At 33.3% G+C, this 15,104-nt stretch overlaps 5 protein-coding genes across 7 annotated transcripts in view; 3 read left to right on the top strand and 2 right to left on the bottom strand.

The window, feature by feature from the left end:
- The window catches only part of LOC109855605 (alanine--tRNA ligase, cytoplasmic), a 5,902-nt gene extending 4,156 nt beyond the window's left edge, over positions 1-1,746 (bottom strand). For all 3 annotated transcript variants that reach the window (XM_020430050.1, XM_020430051.1, XM_020430052.1), the window contains exons 1-5: positions 1,597-1,746; positions 1,190-1,361; positions 903-1,091; positions 664-809; positions 293-484 (exon numbers count right to left, since the gene is read on the bottom strand). In XM_020430050.1, the coding sequence (XP_020285639.1) occupies positions 293-484; positions 664-809; positions 903-1,091; positions 1,190-1,333 (671 nt within the window). In that variant the 5' untranslated portion in view covers positions 1,334-1,361; positions 1,597-1,746. The remainder of the gene's footprint in view (positions 1-292; positions 485-663; positions 810-902; positions 1,092-1,189; positions 1,362-1,596) is intronic.
- A 39-nt stretch (positions 1,747-1,785) lies between these two features.
- On the top strand, positions 1,786-2,902 carry LOC109855608 (probable 28S ribosomal protein S25, mitochondrial). The gene is made up of 3 exons (XM_020430057.1): positions 1,786-2,128; positions 2,229-2,335; positions 2,440-2,902. The coding sequence occupies exons 1-3, from the start codon at positions 1,992-1,994 to the stop codon at positions 2,709-2,711; spliced, it is 516 nt and encodes a 171-aa protein (XP_020285646.1). The 5' UTR covers positions 1,786-1,991; the 3' UTR covers positions 2,712-2,902.
- Positions 2,903-3,122: 220 nt separating this feature from the next.
- Positions 3,123-4,909, bottom strand: LOC109855604 (probable RNA-binding protein 18). Its single transcript, XM_020430049.1, has 5 exons — positions 4,449-4,909; positions 4,122-4,222; positions 3,720-3,933; positions 3,492-3,568; positions 3,123-3,408 (listed from the first exon to the last, which is right to left on the bottom strand). The coding sequence occupies exons 1-5, from the start codon at positions 4,452-4,454 to the stop codon at positions 3,192-3,194; spliced, it is 615 nt and encodes a 204-aa protein (XP_020285638.1). The 5' UTR covers positions 4,455-4,909; the 3' UTR covers positions 3,123-3,191.
- Positions 4,910-5,137: 228 nt separating this feature from the next.
- On the top strand, positions 5,138-10,366 carry LOC109855620 (WASH complex subunit strumpellin). The gene is made up of 17 exons (XM_020430069.1): positions 5,138-5,355; positions 5,525-5,627; positions 5,704-5,895; positions 5,999-6,213; positions 6,296-6,662; positions 6,907-7,182; positions 7,275-7,500; positions 7,600-7,835; positions 7,917-8,168; positions 8,246-8,428; positions 8,509-8,625; positions 8,741-8,916; positions 9,011-9,273; positions 9,397-9,580; positions 9,652-9,872; positions 9,951-10,104; positions 10,194-10,366. Exons 1-17 carry the CDS (start codon positions 5,234-5,236, stop codon positions 10,345-10,347), a joined length of 3,441 nt encoding a protein of 1,146 aa, XP_020285658.1. The 5' UTR covers positions 5,138-5,233; the 3' UTR covers positions 10,348-10,366.
- A 1,628-nt stretch (positions 10,367-11,994) lies between these two features.
- LOC109855599 lies at positions 11,995-14,935 on the top strand. The gene is made up of 2 exons (XM_020430042.1): positions 11,995-13,075; positions 14,264-14,935. The coding sequence occupies exons 1-2, from the start codon at positions 12,777-12,779 to the stop codon at positions 14,400-14,402; spliced, it is 438 nt and encodes a 145-aa protein (XP_020285631.1). The 5' UTR covers positions 11,995-12,776; the 3' UTR covers positions 14,403-14,935.
- Positions 14,936-15,104: the final 169 nt, after the last annotated feature.

Here is a 15,104-nt window from a genome sequence, read left to right as displayed (position 1 = left end):
CAGTGACCCCGCCAAGGCCGCGCGGCTGAGGTCAGTGACCCCGCCAAGGCCGCGCGGCCGAGGTCAGTGACCCCGCCAAGGCCGCGCGGCCGAGGTTAGTGACCCCGCCAAAGTCGCGCGGCGGAGGTCAGTGACATTACTGTAGTATGTATATAATACATATAATACAATATAAAGTATAATATTATAAATATAAGATTGATAGAGAATCGATTCTGATTATTTGCACACGCTTTTTCTGGTAGGAATAAAGCGAATGGGAGGATATTCTCTTTATATGTATAAAACCTACCTATTGTATTGAATGAACACAAGATTCCATATTTCCAATACGTCAGGATCATCCATGTTTACAAGATGAGCTGCCTCTCTACCACCAATACGATCATAATGTAGTTCACTGCATGGTCCACAAGGACCAGTTTCACCCATTTCCCAAAAATTGTCTTTCATATTTCCTGGCAAAACATGCGAGGCAGGAACTCTGCAGATATTATAAAGTAAAAAGAATCCAGAAGACTATAGTTTGAAAACACAGAATTAAAAAGAATGTATATTGAAAAATTATAAAATTCAAATTAAACAATTATATAAAACAATTTATATAAAAAATTAAATAAATTCTTATCAAACATTTATAAATCAAATAAGTAAAAAAAGTACCCTAAAGAAAGCCATAATTCTTTGCACTCAATATCTGGAGCCAATCCATTCTTCTCATCACCTCCAAAGTATGTCACATACAATCTATCAGATGATAGTTTTAATACATCTGTTAAGAATTCCCAAGCCCAAGTACATATCTCTTTCTAAACAGATATACAATAATTTTTTTTTGATATTTAGAATATTACAAAGAAATTTAAAACAACAAATTATCACACAGTTAAGACAAAAATCACCTTAAAATAATCTCCAAAAGACCAATTTCCCATCATTTCAAAGAAAGTATGATGATAAACGTCTTTACCAACATCATCTAGATCATTGTGCTTACCACCAGCTCTGATGCATTTCTGACTATTCACCACACGCACCCATTTTGCCATATCACTGTTAGGGTCCACTGTTCCTAAGAATATTGGTTTAAACTGAAATGCAAATTTACAAAAAAAAAACAAAATCAATGAATTTTACAAAATACATAATAAAATAAATAAAAATTTAGTATAAGAATGTGTGTCAATACCTGATTCATTCCAGCATTTGTGAAAAGCAAAGTAGGATCATCGTGAGGTATTGTGGAGCTTGAATGCACATATTCGTGACCTTTACTCTTGAAAAAGTCAATGTAAGCTTGTCGTATCTCTTTTGCCTTCATATTAGTTGACATTTTGATATCACAGAATTTTTCAACACTTCTGGAAGTTACAACAACGTTACAAATTGTATATTGGTTTTGCCATATGGTCTCAGGGTTGCATCAGATTTATTCAGATAAAAAGGAAAAATTAATTAATATATATATATATATGTATAGAAAGAAAAAAACACTTGTACTTTGCAAGTTACAGATATAATTCGCAATTTCTGTATCAGTATATCAAGTTTATACAATAAAATAAAAAAGACGAATGACAGTATCGAAAAGCTCACCCTCAGGCAAAACACGGACAAACACAGCTGGCCCACGCGATTGGTATAGATAACGAAGGCGCGTAAGGACACGTAAGAAGGAGAAAGGGAAAAAAAAAGAAATCAAAGCACATGCAATTTATCGAGCCGGTATAAGAGCAGAAACAAATCGCTTACGTATCGACATCGCATGAGCTAAATTATCGGCAAGCAGTTGGTAGAACCGGTATGTGTGACTTGCTTGCTGCACTTTCTCTCTTCTGTTTCCTTCTTTAACGCAGTCATTTACATATGTCTATTTCACTTTGAGTGCAAAGTGCTATTCTCTAATTTCACGATGGTGTAACGGTTCGTAACCTGTCTTCAACAGCATAAATTCGCTGTGTACGAATAAACAATAAATAAAATCACGCAAGATGCCTTTTATGATAGGTAAAGAGCCTGTGCGACGCACAGTGCAGTATTTAGCTTCCGGTCGGTTAGTCCTGAAGGATAAGATACAAATATTGTCTATAAATTATAATTCGCATGGAAGGCATCACAAAGGCACAAGGTAAAGTTCCAGATTATGTTTAGATATAGATTATAAATTTATATCAACCAAGTGTTGAAGCCTCAATATAATTTGATTTCTCTTTAATTTTTTTTTACAGAGAGTTTGTATTTTGGCACTTACCGCAGTTACAGTACAAAAATCCAACTGTACAAGTGGTTACCTTCAAAAATCTAACACCATCACCATTCATAAAATGCTATTATGGTAATTAAAACTTCAACTATATCATATCTGTTCATTTACTGAATATGAGTAGGATAATAATATTATATAAAGTTCTGTACTTATATTTACATATATATTTACAGAGGATGGAAGGACAATGTTGATAGATGCAGATAATAAGTCTAAAGATGAAATTCTTGAACATCTCGTAAAAGTAATTGGAAAATCAGAGGAGACATTGATAAAAGAAGCTATAGCTAAAGAACAAAAACAGAATCCAGCAAATTTCGGAGTAGGATGTGAAAAGAATTGTATATGTCACATACCAGGACAAGTGCCGTGTCCCGGTGTAGTGCCTTTGCCATATCACATGCGTGGCAAGTACAAAGTTGAACAACTTCAGAATAAAGAATAGACATAGTTATTTAGTTAAAAGTTCTTGTATTATAATTGTACATGTATTAAATGTTTCTAAACCTAAGATAATGGAAGTAATTTGTATGTTATGTATCTTGTTCCAATGCAGTTGTCACACATACTTTGCACATTTATTATAAAAAAGATTCCTGTTTTATGAAAATACACACATACACACATTGATGTATATATTCGATATTATATTGCTGACATTTTGAAGTAACAATTTTCTTGTTTTGTAAAGAAACCAATGTAATTACTTACATACAAAGTGTAGTAATCACATACAAATTGTTTATATAAATATTGCAAATAAAATTTTAATACGGAATAAAAATGTGTAACACAAAGCACAAATGTAGAATTATTATAAATATAAATTTTATGTGTGAATATGAAAGAGAGAAAAATACGAGAAAAAATGAATCGTATTCAATAAATAAAAAATTATATAAAAAGAATTTCTTATATAAGTAAATTATCTTCTCGGTTTATGACGACTGTATGGTTTGTTATAATGGTGGTAGTTACCACGATTATGATAACGCGTGGAGGTGGACGGTTTTTGATTTTCTGCTTTCTGATATAGATGTATAATTGGCGATCCTTCTAATGGTTTATTCAGCTCGAATTCCTCTTCTGATTCCTTCATTAGCTTGAGTTTTGCTTCTATCGCTTGAATTGCTGTTTCACGACTGTGACAAATTGTGTTCATATAAAAAAAAGTGTATCCACAACTTCCTTTCTAATTATTACATATTTGGAAGAATGCTATTACCTTATTTTTTTATCTTCTTTCTTTGCACCAGCTAAGGCGGGAATATCTATTTTTGGCTTTGGCTTATCCATGTCCGACTAAATAAAATATTTTTAACAAATACAAATTATATAAGCTCTTATAACAATGTGTTGCATAATGCATAAGAGAGATTTATACAAAAAAATTTTACTTTTAATGAGCAATTAAATGCATAACACATGAGAATATATTAAACATCTTAAATACCTCAGTAACACTGTGTGCCCATCTAACAATAACATTCTTTGCTCCGACTTTCAAGTTGTGTAAAGCATCTTTTGCTGTTTTGGCATCTTCGATAGTTGTATAGGTAACAAATGCATATCCTCTCGGTTGACCAGCTTGAGGCCCAGATCGATGAAAAAGTAGATCGAACTTTTCGATTGTGCCGTATTTTTGGACGAGTTTTAGGAGTTGGTACCAGTTGAGAAAAAAAGAGTTAGTTTTTTTGAAAATTTTTATAGCAAAAATTATATAACAGCAAGTTTTATTTAATTAAAATCATAATTCTTGAACATTTGTTTCTTGATTTGTTTTAAATATTGTTTGTTATATAAGAAAATCTGTTATATTTAAGAAACAAAATATTAAATATATATAAATACTTACTCATTAATTCTTAAATCTAAATTGCCTACCCACAAGCGTCTATCTTCAATTTGATTTGACTTTATAGGTTCTAGTGGCAAAGGAACTTTAGTACTTTGTGGCTGCAAAAAATAAACATATTTTTATTTAAGTAATTTTCAAAAATGTCTACAGACACAAGAGAAATATCAGGAGTGTCCTCTATTTGGAAAGTTTTATACTAATACTAAATTAGTTTTTAATATTCACAATCTTAGATATAATTTTAACATGTGAATTTTGTATTTTCCACATTAATTGTCAAATTATTAATGCAGATTGTTAATCTTTTTCATATTCGAAACCTACCTCCATTCTAGCACAAGCAACCGGGCTGCACTAAGATGTGTTATTGAATTAATACAAGAAACCTTACTTTACCGATATTGATCGGTAATTCTAAACGAAGCATCAGTCTTCACGGGTAATCTCAAAATATTCATAAAATCCTTTTTACAAGAAGAAAAGTTCACCGCTGCTGTGAAATTTGACGACACATGAGAGAAAATTGATCAAAATTACATTCGTTTTTGTTGCCACATTCAGGAATTATTTTCTCAGAACATCATAAAAGTAAAAATGTACGAATAAACTTAGCATTTTATATAATTTTTGTGCCGTTTACAAAATTTTTACGCGTACGTACGTATACAACTCTCTGTGTGCAATACATATTGCAATATTCGAGCACTGCAAGCACATCACGCACACAAGCACACAGAGAGAGAGAGAGATAGAGAGAAAGAGGCACTCTCGAGTGTTAAAAAAAAATGGCATCCACAAACCAATAAGCATGCTCATTAATGTATTATTGACCAATGAAAGCGTAAATTACTGTTGTAACATTGCTGGCGGCCTGGTGGCTGCTATATGTATTGAAAATAGTTCTAGGTGACATGTGTGGAAGTGCTAGTATTTAATATGGTTTGAAAAGGATCGCCAACTTCGATACAGAAACGTAGGGACTTCTCAGAATTATCAACACTCCCTTCAAGAAATCAGATGTCTGTGGCAAATGTCAAATATCTGGACATTACAGACACACACATGTATTTTTTTTTAGCGGATAATAATTAAAATTATTATTCTGAAAAATGGGCGATTTTTTGGCAACTAATAATATTTGCGGACAAAATTTATTGAAACTGGTATCTCGTGGAAATGCTATTATAGCTGAACTAATGCGTTTAAAGGATTATGTGCCGCCAGTTTTTAGGTCAGTTTGTCAACAATCAACTTTTTTTGAATCATATGTGTATATAGTATTGCAGTAAATATGTACACATTTATTGATATTTTTGATTCTATTACCATATGTATGTGATAAAACATGTTTTTTGCACTTTTTAAAAGATTAATTAATTATTTCTTTACACTTCTTATAGCTTGGATTCAAAACAGCTGATACAGAAGTATGGATCGATTATAATTGATTTTGCATATTTCAAAGCAGCTAGTGCTTATGAGCAAAAAATAGAAGATGATCCGGTAAATGTTAAAAATTTTTTATCTCTACTTACATAAGAGATAAAACACATAATAGAACTACATATATTTTTTTCAGACTCTCCAAGAGACAGATGAAGAGCTTCGAAATAATTTTTCAGACATACTTGCCAGATTTTACTTAGCTTTTGAAAGTATACACAAGTATGTTACTGATCTGAATTTTTATATTGATGAGTTAGGAGATGGAGTTTATATACATCAGTCATTAGATTCTATTATGTTCAACGAAGAGGGAAAACAGTTAATGGTATACTTTCTTTTTTTCTTCAGAATATTGTTTATAATTTGATGATATGTCAGAGTATATTGAGAAGATTATGTGTATATGTATAGAATTTATCTTTTTGCAGTGTGAAGCTGTATACTTATATGGTGTCATGCTATTATTGGTTGATTATCACTTTGAAGGACGAATACGTGAAAGATTACTTGTATCTTACTATCGGTATAATGCACAACGATCTTCCTCAACAAGAGTGGACGATGTATGTATGTTGCTTCGTTCAACAGGATATATGAGAACATTGTCCAAGAGACCGGCTAATTATCCCGAGGAATATTTCAAGTATGTAATGTAATGTGAAAAGAACAATCTCTTACAATTGATTCGAAATATCTAAAACGACAAAATATATATTTCTTTGCAGAAGAGTACCTCTGCGAGATTTTTTGATAGATCTTGTTATCGGTCGATTGCGTTCGGATGAGATTTACAATCAGACACTTGCATTTCCTCATCCAGAACATCGCACTACTGCTGTAGCTACACAAGCGTCAATGCTAGTTATAATTTTATCGTTCAAGTCGGCTGTATTACACACACAAACTGCTATCATGAGAGAAATAGTGGACAGATTCTTTCCCGATAATTGGGTAATTAGTATTTATATGGGAACGGTGATCAATCTGTGCGACTGGTGGTTACCGTATAAAGCTGCGCGAACAGCATTGAATAACACACTTGAAAATTCAAATGTAAAAGGGATTGCGCAAAAGTATGGAGCAAAACTGGATGTAAGTAAGATTTCATCGATCTGAAATTAATCGTACAATAAAGATATTAATTAGAAAAAAAATAGAAAACTTTAGTAACTTTTATATAGTTGTAGTGAATACTGTTGCAATACTGGCAGGATAACGATAGTTCTCTCTTGATAAAATTTTTACATTTTTCGATACATTAAATCACGATACATAAAATTAAAAGACAAAATAGATTTAGCGTTTAAAACTTGCTTCATTAAAGAAAATATTTCAGAAACTCATACGCAAAAACGAAGAAGTACAATTGGCAGGCACACTGGACGAAAATGACACGGGTTCTTTGGTCAAATTAGTGAGGGAATGTAATGTTACGTTACATTGGATTCTTCTGCACACAGCTACGCCTACGATAACATTGGAAGATTCGAAGCGTTCGCGTAGTCTGCGTCAGTTGGTCGTGACCGAGAGCAAATATACCACAGCAAACTGCCTTCGATTGTTATTAAGCACTGCTCAAATCGAACAAGATGTTAAGCAGATGTATAAAGATGTACGTTTAAGATCATTCGACGTTACATTGTGTTTTAATATTTACGTAAATTAAAAAACAATGCATTGTTGTAATCGTGACTCTTATATTAGTTATTACTTGGAAAAGAAGCCAAGTGGTTGAAGGATAAAGAAATATGCGTTGAACGTATAACTGATCTTGCACAAATCTTCGATGGCGCTAAACCTCTCGACGGGATCGATAAAAACCAAAATCTTTACACGTGGTTCATGGAAATAAGCAAGCACATTGATTCGTTGAAGCAGGAAGATGGGAGAAAAATAGTGCAGTTACTGCAAGCATTGGAACAAGTTCATGGTGAGAACAAGCAAAGCTAATGGAACATCTTTTCTACGATAGAGATCCGTCATATACAATGATATAATATTTAAACTTATGTATTTACAATGTTTTCAGAATTTCATCAGTTAGAGAATAATCTACATATTTCGCAATATCTGGCCGATACACGCGAGACCTTACGGAATATGTTGCGTACAGGTAGCATATCTGAAGATATAATGATAAGCTTGAACATCGTGACAGATTGTTGTTACGCGTGGAACATTATGGAATCTTTTGTCGATGTGATGCAAGAGAGCATAAAGGGAAATCCGCCAACTGTCATCAAACTAAAAGCTCTCTTTCTCAAAGTACAAATATAGTTGAACGTTATACAATTTTAAGTATACAGTTGTACGTTTTTCGTAACTTATATATGCGGATGTTTTAAGATGGCATCAGCATTGGAAACTCCGTTGCTGCGAGTAAACCAAGCACGAAGCGCGGATTTATCCTCGGTGTCTCAGTACTACAGTAGAGAATTGGAAGGATACGCTAGACGTGTTTTGCAAATTATACCCGAAACTGTGTTCGGATTGTTGGCGCAGATAGTCCATCTCGAGACAAATGCATTTAAGGAAATTCCGACCAAACTGCCCAAAGATAAACTCAAGGATTACGCGCAACCGGATGATAGACTGCAGGTATAATTTTGCTCGATTCTTTTTGTGTTGCTGTATGATCAAATTAATTTGAATTAATCTCACTTTTTTTCTAATAGATGGCCAAATTAACGTATTCCGTGTCAGTTTTTACAAAGGGCGTTTTGTCACTCAGAAGTGTTTCTTTGGGAGTTTTAAGAGTTGATTCGCATCGTCTCTTGGAGGATGGTATACGTCAGGAACTTGTTAAGAAAGTTACTCTGGCATTACAAAACGGCTTAAATTTCGATCAGAAGTCGAAAGTGAGTTTTAATAAACGAGATAACTTTGTTTCAAGAGATAACGTGCACGGCTGGATAAATTGGCAAATATTTTTCTTCAGACATCTCTTCTACAAAAATTGTCTAATTTGTCCTCGATCATGGATGGGTACAGAAAGTCTTTTCAATATATTCAGGATTATATTAATATAAACAGTTTGAAGATATGGCACGAAGAAGTAAGAGAATTACAGTACTTCTCAAATTACACGCATATATATGTTTTGATCATCATCTCACACACACACACACACACTATGATATACACATGTATTTTTATATATAAATCCTTAGATCACGTATATTATGAACAATGCGGTGGAAGAAGAGCGTAGAGGCTCTTCCTGGATACCAGGAAGAAAGTCATGGAGACAATTTCAGGAAGATAGGCACGCAATTTCGACAGACAATACTTCCCTAACGTTTATGGGCAGACTTGCCAAAGAGCTTATTCGTATAACTGATCCACGGTATATATATATATATTTTTTTATCTAGATTTATTTTCTCTAAAGTAACAAAACTAGATGACTTTTTAATAATCCTAATTATTTGTTATTTCAGAACTACCGTGTACATAGAACATTCCCTAGCGTGGTACGACATTAAAACACAGAATGAAGTGTTAAGTTACAAAGTCTTCTCCGTGATATTAGAGACGATAGGCACACCGGGACTGGCGGGATTAGATAAATTAATATCATTTTTTATCGTCATAGAACTGGAAGCTTTGAGTCATTATATAGAAAAAAATATGCGAAACAAAACGTGGACGTCCGTTTTGGAGGATTTCGAGGCTACACTAAGTTCTTTAGACAGCGCTAAAAGTAAGAAAGAATTCAACACTCGCAGTGTGGAAAAGAGTATATAAACAAAGATCAATAATATAAATTACTATACATATACACACTGCCGTCTCTCGATTACATACTTTCGTACACGCACTTCAGGTAATATCGCGAAACTTCATAATACGATAACTGCCGGCGGCAGCAAATTATGGTCGTCAGCGCTTGAGTGGATGTTGAAAATAGGTCATTATCAATTGCTCAGAAAAAAAATAGCATACGAGTTAAACACCGCTTGCAAATTCGAGGCGAAACACATGGAATCGGCACTGCGAACATTAAACACGTATGTGAAAATTTATGTATATGGGAATAAATTTTTCGATTTCCCGTTTCATTTTTTCGTTTTCTACATAGAGCGATTTTATGCGAGATCGCAAAGAAGGATAACAGTAACGAAACTGAACCGCAGAAAAGCGAATTGCTTCACGAACTCAGCGTGCGATTAGACTGGGCTGGCATCAGTGATCCGCATAACAAAGTTTATATAAAACCTCCAAGGATAGACAATATAGCGCTTGTTATATTCTTGTTTACAGCTTCGCAGTTAAATAAATTATATTATTGCAAATCTATAGGTATTTATCATACGTATATAAAAATATTTAAAAAATTATATATGACAATATATATTTTATTTTTCTTCGTTGTTTTAGCGAGTCTTTTAAGCAAGAAGTATCAAGATCCCGTTGATGCTGTAGTGTTTGTGATAGGTATACAAACAATTCTTCGACAATTTCATGTTTCTGTGATGAATCGTTACGTGAAATATCTTAGCATGTACATTCTGTCATTTGTCACTATGGAAAGGTGAGAATATCCTTTATATATTCTCAATATTACACGTAAACGTGTCGTTAACAAAAATGTTTCATCTTTCTTCTTTCTTTTGTTTTTAGTATAAAACCAGGAAGCGATGCTGAAACTGAAGCAGCCACTAATCTTCACTTTCTGGAATTGTTTGTAAAATATTCTGGCATTCCGCGCTCTCTTATTCTCAAGGAAATACCCGTCGTCATTTTAGACCACTTTCTTGTTAAACTGACAAAATAATATTATGATTGAAAATGTTACGCGTATATATATATATTGTAAAATTATTTTACATTATTATATATATATATATAAAATACATATATATGTGTAAAAACATGTAAAAATTTATATTTTGTGTAAATAAAACAAAAAGATGGAAAAAAATTAATTCTCTTATTTTTCGAAAATATCGTGTTGTCTGAAAACAAACCGAGGGACTCAACAAACTACTATTTAATTATTTAACCATTTGTTTAATTGAATGCGCTTCAATTTTTATTTTTAAATTAATCGTTCTGACGTGAGCATTTTCGTAGAAGTGCGATCGAGCAAGGCTTGCCGTATAAATTAGATAAAAAGCCTGGGTGTGGTATTGTCATCACGAAAAACGTCCTCAGAGGGAGTATCGCTAAATACTGCAGGGAAATTTCAGATACGCATTGGCGGCTAGACATGATGACGTACAACGACGGCGGTGGCGGTAGGACGACGGCGGTTTCGGCGCCTATTTACACACGTCGTCGTGTTATGCATTTAAATGCGATTTTACGGAATGTAATTTGCGGCCATCTCATCACCGGAGATTTCAGCGCGACAATAAAATATCGATTGGATTGGACACATTTGAGAAATTAACGTAAAATACGTTTCGTCGGCGTCGACGGCGGCTAGGACGGCGTCGCCGGCGGTCGCGACGCCGACGTCGGCGGCTGTGTACAAAACGACGAGAAACGCTTTCTCGAAACCCAGTTCTCGACACGTACGGATCAAGTCGACATCTTTCCAACAAATTTTTTTCATATCTGGATTTGTCGCGTTTTTAAACCAATATCGCCCGCAGAAAAAAAGTCTCAATTGCGTAGTTTGGACGATCGTTCGTTGTGTAGCGCACGTAAAGTTGCACCATGAGATAAATTGCGTTGGGTATTTTTTAAGTTTAATTAAATTTTTTAGAGTAAGTTTTGCGTCTCTTAAAGAGCAATCGCTAATTTAATTTCGTAATTGTTACATCGAAGTTTACACGTCGGAAAGTCTATAAATAATATTTTATACTCGACCTAAAACTCATCTTTTCTCTTGAAAATGTCCAAACTCTATTCTTCAAGTAAACTATTTTCATTTTTCTATAGTACTTTGGCTTTTATCTTCAAAATACGTGAAATGAAAATTAAAATTAATAATAAACAAGAAGAAGATACGTGAAATAACTTTGATTAATTGTTTGATTAGTGACTTTTGATAGGACACTGTGTTTTTCTCGTTGACAGCGTTGACACTGAATCGGCTAATCAGAAGCCGGAAATTTTTATTGAGAGCAATATCGATAACCGAACATCGGTATGACTTTGCGACGAGCAGTCCATGGGGCAATCTTTTATAGAACTTTGGCTGTAAACGTGTCTACCCTCGACTATTACACTGAGTTGTTCTTCGAAACAAAGTGCGTATATTTGTTACGAGATCGAAATCATTTTTTATAACAAGAGATGTCTATCAAAATCAAACTAATATATCGGCGACTTTCTTCTACTCAATTAATTTTAATATGCGCGCAGATATACATTTTATTTTTTACAGTATATCTTTTAAAATATATACTAAAGCACGTAAGTATGTATAAATAAAATCGCGTATATTATTTTTCGTAAAAAAATTGTCGTTATTTTAAAAAAAAAAAAACAGATAAATATTATTTGTCGCGAGAGTTTGGTATGGCTCGGAAGGCTACGTATACTTGTGTTTAGCCAATCAGCTGTTCACAGATGAGCAATATTGTTTGCTTGTACTTGTTTTCGAGGAAACCGTGTGCGAGATTTCTTGGAAACAAAGTTTTGAACAGCTATGAGTCGTTTTGGAGCCGTCAAAAAGAAGAAGGCAGCAGCAGAAAAAACAAATAACGCGCCGCACATATAATAGTTCGTCTCTCTGTGAGAGTTTACGCGAATCTTATTATATGTCATACCGATTATATTAGTATTTTTTTCCATTTTAATAAACAGTCGCGTTTATAACTTTTTTTTCTATTTTTTATATTTATAACACATAAAATCAATTTCTGTTGCGCGCCGCGCACACATCGTCCCGTAAGTATAAAAATTTATCAAATTAAGATAGATGTGTTATAAGTGTTGCACAAGATATTGCGTATATGCATGCACATCAATAGAAATAATTATAAGTAGTACACAAGTACTTCGACGTTTTGCAAAATCTCGCAAGAAAATCTTCGCGTTCCGCGTTCAGAAATCACAAGAAATGACAATATGTTGAATCAATTATTTAAGCACAATTAACAAATTTACATTTTGCGAAGAAACAGTTCGTTCTTAACGATCGCTCAATAATGTGGTGTAACTCACAATATTATAATTTATGCTGATTCGATGTCGCGCGTTCGATGAATTATATGTCCTCCATATGTCGTTTTCTTCTTACGTCAGGAAATCATGCGTGCGACATTAGCCATGTTCGTTTTTGTGACGGGGTTGTTCATCCTGACGACAGCCGAAGACATCAGGAATTTGCAAAGATTTTTTACTTTGAAACCGAGAAACGTCTTTTTAAAACATCGTACGAAGCTGAGAGACTCGTGCGGTTTTAAACCAAACCAAATGTCCACAGCAATCGGATTCGGCAAGAGATATGTCTCAAGATTGTTTCCGAGGATCATTTCGGAGGATATGACTCCCGAGGAAGCTCTGATAATAATGATGAAAGAAAGATTTCAAGAAAAATTACCAGAGGAGTGAGTATTCCACAAATTCTAAAAATGACAAAGTACGACAAAATTAGATTACGTATATTTCATCCGATCTTGTTGGAATTTTGCATCAGATCGAATTTACAGCATCTCTCTTCTCTTTCATTTGCTCTTCTTTTAGCTTAAAGATAAAACTCCATCAGATTAATAAAAATTTTTTGTAATATATTTTACTTCAGCGTGTGCTTACGTAAGTTGATTTACACAAATTTAAATCGCTTAAAACGGCTGCAATTCACGTTAGAAAAAATAAAACTTTCTACATGCAAATCTACTTCCAATCGGTAAAATACATTCGCACAAATTCGCAACTCCTTTCTTGTCAAGTATTTTTTATTCATTAATGCAACATATGATCTCCGTTGTACGTGTGTTTTTCAGTGAAAATAAGTTTTTCACCGACAGACTGACATGTTTATTATTAGTTTACACGAACTGAAAGTAGAATTTTCGAAAATACAGTTTTCGATTTTGCGAACGCGCTCTATCGACTGAGAGTCAATAATTCATGTACAAAAATGTTTTTTTTTTTGTTCTATCGCGAATCGCGGTAACTTTAGACGTACGAAAGTTTTCAACAATCCTCTTCGCGAGAAGAGACAGAGATTCTATTGTTGATACGCTACGCTTTTTCCTGCTGCCGCGAGTAGGCTGATCAGCCGTTTCTTCTTCTCTCGCGAAGCAAATTGTTGTGTACATACTAGTTACGTTTACAGAAAAATTTACAAAAATTATATAAACACATTATAAATTATATAAACATAAAAATTCAACAGTTCCAAAAAAAACAACATGGTATTGTACAACGATTGAGAAATTTTATCACTTAGTGATACATTTCTCAAAATTTATATTACGTTTCAAAAAGATATATCTAACAAGTGATAATTTTTCAATCTTTGTAGGTATTAGTGATATGTTTTCTGTTTTGATATTGTTTTTTGTTTCTTGACTTTATCGTCTAAAGAGCAACGAGTATCCAAGAACTATTTGTATAATAATCAATATTGTTAGAATATAAGTTTTAAAGTATAAATAAACGACTTCTGAGTAAATGACTAATCTCTGTCACTTGTTAGTCAAACTTACAATATACAATCAATTAAGTATGTAACAAACGTGACGTATCTTTTGATCGTAGCCATTTTTTTTAAATTTATCTTTTGATCATAGCCATCCTTTTTTGGAAAGACTTCATCGCCAACAGGAGATAGCAGACAAGGAGAGAACGAATCTAATAGAAGAAAGGAAACTGATGTCACAAAACAATGAAGGCAACGAGGAACAATCGATGATGATGGGTTTTCCATAGTTTGAATGAAGATTAACTGTTTTAAACTGTTTTAAACACACGACAATGTACACTTAAAACGTCCGTCTCAAATCAAACATTCGTCACTTACCGACAATCCAATCATCATTTTCTCAATTTTTTGCACACAAAACGCGCAAAACACTGCGTATGTAAATGTTAAGAAATTTATTTTCTTTCTCTGAACTGGCTGCACTGGTAGTTCGGAGTTGATATTTTTCTTTCCAATATGGATAAGAGAAAAAATAGACTGTAAACTAGTGCAGCCAGTGCAGGGAAAGAAAATAAACCTAATAATATACTTTTTCCTTTTTCATTGAAATCTTTTCATTGAAAATACACGTAGAACTTCACGAGAGAAGACGAACAAGGGAAACATTTATGTTTTTCACGTTCGCAAAACATACAAATTGATATACAAGTATTCCTGTCGTGTATAGTATACGATAAAAATCTTTATGTGAACGATAATAAGAAGTATATATGTATATGATCGTTACTGACTATAAATATATATGTATTCTTCTTTGTGATCATGAGAAATATATATATATGTAAATTGAAAAAAAATATATATATACATACATAAATAAAAGTAAAAAAATGTATAAAACAACCACATATATTTGCAAAACTATTTTTTTTCTCTCTCTCTCTCTCTCTCTCCTTCGTCTTTCATCTTTCTCAGCACTATATGTATAA

The sequence above is a fragment of the Pseudomyrmex gracilis genome, unplaced genomic scaffold (assembly GCF_002006095.1).
Source record: "Pseudomyrmex gracilis isolate BER0280 unplaced genomic scaffold, ASM200609v1 scaffold_93, whole genome shotgun sequence".
In the NCBI taxonomy this organism is placed as follows: domain Eukaryota; kingdom Metazoa; phylum Arthropoda; class Insecta; order Hymenoptera; family Formicidae; genus Pseudomyrmex; species Pseudomyrmex gracilis.
This window is presented reverse-complemented; position numbering and strand designations above follow the sequence as displayed.

Bases quoted from the DNA above. Each gene is read 5' to 3' on its own strand.
- LOC109855599 (XM_020430042.1), top strand. From the start codon at position 12,777: ATGCGTGCGACATTAGCCATGTTCGTTTTTGTGACGGGGTTGTTCATC. The intron at 13,076-14,263 runs GTGAGTATTCCA...TTTTGATCATAG, and splicing joins CAAGAAAAATTACCAGAGGA to CCATCCTTTTTTGGAAAGAC.
- LOC109855620 (XM_020430069.1), top strand. From the start codon at position 5,234: ATGGGCGATTTTTTGGCAACTAATAATATTTGCGGACAAAATTTATTG. The intron at 6,663-6,906 runs GTAAGTAAGATT...AAAATATTTCAG, and splicing joins AGTATGGAGCAAAACTGGAT to AAACTCATACGCAAAAACGA. The intron at 9,581-9,651 runs GTATGTGAAAAT...TTTTCTACATAG, and splicing joins GCACTGCGAACATTAAACAC to AGCGATTTTATGCGAGATCG.
- LOC109855608 (XM_020430057.1), top strand. From the start codon at position 1,992: ATGCCTTTTATGATAGGTAAAGAGCCTGTGCGACGCACAGTGCAGTAT. The intron at 2,129-2,228 runs GTAAAGTTCCAG...TTTTTTTTACAG, and splicing joins AGGCATCACAAAGGCACAAG to AGAGTTTGTATTTTGGCACT. The intron at 2,336-2,439 runs GTAATTAAAACT...ATATATTTACAG, and splicing joins ATTCATAAAATGCTATTATG to AGGATGGAAGGACAATGTTG.
- LOC109855604 (XM_020430049.1), bottom strand. The intron at 3,934-4,121 runs GTAAGTATTTAT...TTTTCTCAACTG, and splicing joins TTAGATTTAAGAATTAATGA to GTACCAACTCCTAAAACTCG. The intron at 3,569-3,719 runs GTATTTAAGATG...TATTTTATTTAG, and splicing joins GGGCACACAGTGTTACTGAG to TCGGACATGGATAAGCCAAA.